The 6,000-nt window shown below is 49.0% G+C and overlaps 1 protein-coding gene across 1 annotated transcript in view; it reads left to right on the top strand.

Moving 5' to 3' along the window:
* The first annotated feature begins 2,021 nt into the window (after window positions 1-2,021).
* The window catches only part of PGM1 (phosphoglucomutase 1), a 332,168-nt gene continuing 328,189 nt past the window's right edge, over window positions 2,022-6,000 (top strand). Inside the window, exon 1 of the mRNA XM_069642004.1 lies at window positions 2,022-2,411. Coding sequence (XP_069498105.1) covers window positions 2,166-2,411 — 246 coding nt within the window. The 5' untranslated portion in view covers window positions 2,022-2,165. The remainder of the gene's footprint in view (window positions 2,412-6,000) is intronic.

The following is a 6,000-nucleotide window of genomic DNA, read 5'->3' as shown; positions in this document are numbered from 1 at the left end:
GGCCTGCAAAAGCTTATAAATGATTTTGGTTTGTTTATTGAAGAAAGAAAACTGAAAATTAACCCGAGCAAAACCATACTCTTTCACGTGGGCTGCAAAAGTCCAGCTCCATTTTTTTTGTATTGGACCTGTAATGGTGCTAAAATCAAAAGCCAATCTGTCCTAATCTGGTTGGGGTATGTTTTATCCAGTAACTCCAGTAAAGTAATAAGGACCAGACTGATACAAAAAGCAAAAGTAGCTCTCAACCAAATAAAAGGCATTGAAAGAACATATGGCAAATTTACTCTCGAACCTTGAACCTTGTTTTATAGGCTTAAGGTGTTGCCAAGATTGTCCTATGGGTGCGAATTTTTCTCTAAAAACATGTGGTCCTTTTTACGCCAACTGGAATCTATGATATGGCGAAAAGATCTATACTATGTTCCAAACTGTATTCCTTTAGAGCTAATAAGATACGAACTTGGTCTACGATCACTCAATAGTATCATGTTTAATAGAAAATTGGCTCTATTAAGAAAATGTTTGGTAGCTGAAAATGGCACAATTTATGCTCATCTGAAACATGTGTCAAATGGAAATTTTATGCTTAATCTAAAAGTGGACTGTGTGAAGAAACTTCTTGATTTGGGTCTATCGGTAAATACACTTATCAAGTTTCCACACAAAGTGAAGGAGGTTGTTAATGCATTTGATTGGTTGGAGAACAATGTAGTTCTGCTAAATTCGAAGCTATACACTGAAAGTGTGTCATATTGGAAATTCTGTCCTTACCCGGAAACATATCCGAAAAAATATCCTTCAAGAGAATTTCGAAACTATTACATGCGATTCAGATTTAACGTTTTAAGCACAAATGAGATTCTCTTTATTCGGGGGTTGAGCTCCTGTGGGACAGAAGTTTGTCGGTTCTGTAAATTAAAAGACGTAGGTGAATCCCTAAAACATTTACTACTGGAATGTCCAAATCTTCGTGAGAAGAGATTGGAAAGCTTTGCACATTTTGTCTAGAATACAGCCGGGGTGGATAGAAATAAACTGTGGTGTGAAATGCTTCATGGTTCTTCTATTGCTTTGAAAATAAAAGTCAACGAATTTTTGAAAAACATTTGTATGTTGACATAAACCTTTGGTGCCTAAATGGATGATGCAGAATGTGTTATAGTTTAAAAAGGTCAATGAGCTTGCAAGGTGGTTATATATTTTGGATAGGAGTAGGTTATTTCTGTATGTTGTATTTTAATGAAATTGAAATGTATAAATAATGTATTGTGAAATTTTGTTTTCTTTAATGAAATCTGTTTTCTGTACATTATGATATCTGTGTTTAATGAAATCTGTTGTTTTTTGTATATATTTCTCTTTGTAAAGGTTTGAATAAACCAAAACAAATAAATAAAAAATATATATATATATATTTTAAAGAGCCTGGGGCTTCCCTGGAAATTTGCTTTTACCTTTGCTCTGTAACATCTCTAACTAAGCTGTAAATTCTCATTTCACCTGCGCCTTGATACCTCTGGGTCTGGTATGCACAATAAATAAACAAACAAACATAATTTGGGCCCCTTGAAGGGGGGGGCAGAAATAATATTTTACTAAAGCAAGGGGGGTGGGGCTCGATAAGAACACGTTTTAATACAACTTCCTAAGCACAGGGTTCTACTGCTTTCTATCTAGATGTGTGCTTCCAAACTATACACAATAAGGGGGCATGGATGCAAGAAAAACATGCGAGGGGAGCCATTCGGCGTAGGCGAAATAAAAAGAAAATGGCTCACATACAGATAAGAGAAGGAAAGGGGAATGAAAAGAAGCGAAAGATAGCCGTGCAGCGCTGAAGAAGGGTTGGGGTAACCCAGGCTTGAAGTGATCTGCCCTGTGGCACATGGCTTCCATTCACCTCTAGCAAGGAGGCGTGGCATGGCAGACAGGCCACTGTGTGCTCTGGGCCTGCAGGGACGCTGAACACACGCGTCCCTCTGTCCCTTTAAAGGGCTGGTGGGCGGGTCCGCGTCAGCTGCTTCTGGGCCTGTCAGCGGGCGAGGGCCGGGCCGGGCTGGGCTGCACAGCACAGCCAAAGTGCCAGGCCAGTGGCCCTCCTGTCATTGCACCGACCCCCGGCACGGCAAGGACACCCTCGAGCGGGCGCATCACCTCCCACCATGCCCACAATCACCACCGTCAAGACCAAGCCCTACAGCGACCAGAAGCCGGGCACCAGCGGCCTGCGCAAGCGGGTGGCCGTCTTCCAGAGCAATGCCCACTACGCCGAGAACTTCATCCAGAGCATCCTCTCCACCACGGCCCCCGAGGAGCGGCAGGACGGCGTGCTGGTGGTGGGCGGCGACGGCCGCTTCTTCATGAAGGAGGCCGTGCAGCTCATCGCGCAGATCTCGGCAGCCAATGGGGTAGGTGTGGGTGCCGGGGCTCGGCGGGGCTGCTTCCGGGCAGGCGGGGCGGCCGGACCCGCAGCTCTGGGGGGGGGCACTGGGCGCTGTCACAAGCTGTCTATTCATTGGGGGGGAAGGGGGGCGTGGTGGGTCCATCTGTGTGAAGCTCGCGCTGTACACACGGGAAGATCTTCTCTCTACACAGGGAAGAGAGGTGGTATGCATGTGGAAGAGCCTGTGGGCAGTGTGTTTTGCAATGCTTTTTTTTTTTTTTTTTTTTTTTTTTTTTTTTTTTTAACATCCGAGCTACAGAAGTGCATGTACACTACCCGGGCTACTGAAATGCACCTGTGTAGGTGTCTGCTCTTAGTAACAGGTTCTCTGCATGTGTTCAGTCCCTGGACAGGTTCTACTAAGGCACAGTAGGTTTGTGTCGTACCGGCGTCTGTGAGCAGGAAGTGTTTGTACAGTACCAGTATTTGCCTGCCCTTAGTAACCGATGCCTGCTCCTGCCTATGGGCTACTGAAGTGAGTGTGCAATACTTGGGGCGCTTCCACAGACACCCGTTAGTGAGGTCTTGTGTTTGTGGGAGCCTGTGAGATTCGTGGAGTCTGCAGCACCCGAGCAGATGCTGTTACAATACGTGTGCAGTAGCGCGGCTTCTTGGTCACACACTGCTTGCAGTGTGGACCTGTGAGTATTGGACTCGGTGCTCGTAGTACTCGGTGCTTGTGAGCACATGCTTCTTGGGTGCTGTTACTGTATACAGTATTTGGGGGAGTCGAGTACTAGAGTGCCTGTGCGGTGATGGCTTTCTGTTGAAGCTTGCAATAGACGGGGAGGGGGGGGGGGTGAGTGCTTGAGCCCACAGGTAGATGGAAGGGGTCCGTCTATACCTGCCTGTGTAGCCGGAAGGGGAAAGCAACGAGGGCTGCCTCGCGTGCGCATCCGCCCGAGCCTCCACAGAGGTGGGTCTTCTGTAGGTGAACATCTTTGGAGAAGGAGAAACGTGACTGAAGCGTAGTCTGACAAACAATATGCTTCTGTATGTGCTTGCAGATAGCGCCTATGTGGAGCAGACCCCCGGGAGGTTTTCTGTAGGTGCCTATGGTAGAGCTTGCCAGGGGGAAAGGGCGGTGGGGAGGGGGCCTGCTTCCACAAGTGTTCAACGTTGTGAATCTACCACTCCACTCGTAGTGTAACGTTTCGTATTTCAGATGAAGGACTTAATATCTGAATTGGCAACTCGAGATCTCCACGTGACTGCGAGTCTTTTGGAAGCGGGCGATGGTTCATGCACGTGCGCCCAGGTTTAGGCCACTGCACTTTACATACTGAGAATGCTAGTGCTTTCCCCGGAATGCAAAGCGCTGTTTCCTGCAATGCCTGGATTGGCTGAAGGTGTACATGTTAGGTGTGATGGGGTAGGTATAGGGGAGGGCCTGGCCTGGAACTCATTCTTAAAGTGGCCCCATACTAAACATTTTCAGCTAGCCCAACACTTTTCCTGTGAGCATTTGAAAATGCTTTAGAACTAGGTGCAGAGGTCTACCGGGAAATCTCCAGAGTTCCCCCATAGGCCACCCCACCCCAGGATAGGTACTTCTAGGTGATGGTTGCGGGTGCGGTGTACTCTGGTCTCCGCCAGTCTAGAGCAGGCTGGGGGCAGGGGGGGGTTCTGTGTGAGGGGGGGGGGGGGTTGCGAGGGCATTTAGAACCAGTCCATTGCAGGGGACCTATCTGTAGAATTTAGTGGTTTTCAGCAGTGTTAGAGCTTAAGACGGTGGATGCCTGCCCTTGGAGGTGCAGGCAGACGTTTTGCTCATGTCACTGGCTGCGTTTCCGGACCACACAAGCTGCCGCCTGCCTGCAGTGTACACAGAGCGGTGTGTGGACACATCTCGTAATCCCCTTTGCGATTCGTTGTGTAACGGCCAGGACTACGAGACCTGTCTCGGGGCCAGCTGCAACGAAGGGCCGCGGAGGGCTGCTACGTGCTTGCGTGCAGGAACCCCCCCTGCATCCGGGTCACGCCTCTTCCAGTAAAGTGACGCGTGCCCCAGAGCAGGCGGCAGCATCGCCGAGCCTCTCGCCAGTAAAGTGGGGACTTCTATGGTCACGATCCGGTGCCACTTCTTGTGTCGGGGGTCCCGGGCACGCTTATCCTTTCAGCGCAGGGCGGCGCTCCGTGAATATGGCTAGCGCGGCCATGCACTGGTAGCCCCCTGGCAGCGAGGCCATTGTGGAGGGCTCTCTGCTGAAGCCCAGGGGGCCCACGTCTCGCGCTCGACCTTGAGCTCCTCGGCCACGCCTGCCCTTTGACATTTAAGGTGCCCCCTGAGCCGTTTAGGATACTGTTTCCAGCTCCAGTTTGCCTTCTGCATGTTTCCGCTGCCCTTTCACAGTTAAAGGTTATTCAGAGGGTCGTGTTCTGCATCATAAGGACTTCGGTTTCAAGGTCACACTAAAGCCGGCTGTCTGCGCCGCCTATCTGCTTGGAAGGGTTCACCGTAGGATGAGCGTTTTAGTTGCAACACATGAAGCGTCAAAAAAGTCCTCACAACTTGGGAGTTCACTTTGCGGTGAGAAGGCTGCGAATAGGGGCCAGGCAGAAAATAAATGCTTCTGCCCGCCTATCCCGCCCTCCTCCGACCCCCGTAAATGACGGTTTAGTTTCAAAGTATTGTAATCAGTGGTCCAAGTATAAAACAAAAATAATGTGTGAAACGACGTTCCCACTGCCCCGCCCCCTTTTCTGTCACCTCACCCATACCTGGGTCCTTCCTTTCCTCCACCCCACTATGCAACATTGTGTTTATACAATAGTTCTTTTAAGGCCTGACCCTCTCCCGTCAGATCAACAACGTGTCAAAATGCTGTCACTACCACCTCAAACTTCTCAGATGCATTTTTCCCTACCTCTCCTACCCGAACAGACTTTACGCAGTTATGTCTATTGTGATGTTGAGACTGGACTATGTCAACTCCCTATACCTTACCTTACCCCGGCTTACCATCGTAACAAAACCCAAAACGGTGCTGCAAAACTGCTCCTTGCCACATCTCTCCGAACCCTCCACTGGCTCCCAGTTGACGAAGGGCCACCTTCAAGATCCTGTGCATCACTCACCGTGCAGTTCACAAGACCGGCCCATTATACCTGCAAGAAAAGATAGAACCATACCTCCCACCCCGCACCCAAAAATCAAGCTCTGCCCTCCTAGTGATTCCTATGTCTAACTCTGTCAGAATCGGAGGATCCGCCTTCTCAAACTTGGCCCCAACTCTGTGGAACTTGCTTCCCCCTCATATTCGACACACCCAAGACTATATGACTTTCCGCAAAGCTCTAAAAACATGGCTCTTTCCGTAATACCAATCACGACCTTCTGAAGCGATAGAACCCTAGCAACCCGATGACTAATGCTCATTGAGATCCCCAACGTTGTCATTACGAATATGCTCATTAATTCGCTATTACGCAACTGCATGCCTGAAACACAGAATACCGATCTCCTAGATTATAACTCCAGGCAAACACTCTCCTCACTGGTAATCACATATCCTTGCTGCAAATGCTCCTGCCTTCCATCATGGGCTGTCTTT

This window comes from Ambystoma mexicanum, chromosome 1q (genome assembly GCF_040938575.1).
Source record: "Ambystoma mexicanum isolate Mex_15411 chromosome 1q, UKY_AmexF1_1, whole genome shotgun sequence".
Lineage (NCBI taxonomy): Eukaryota > Metazoa > Chordata > Amphibia > Caudata > Ambystomatidae > Ambystoma > Ambystoma mexicanum.
The sequence above is the reverse complement of the archived record's forward strand: the minus strand, read 5'-3'. Positions and strand labels throughout refer to the sequence as shown.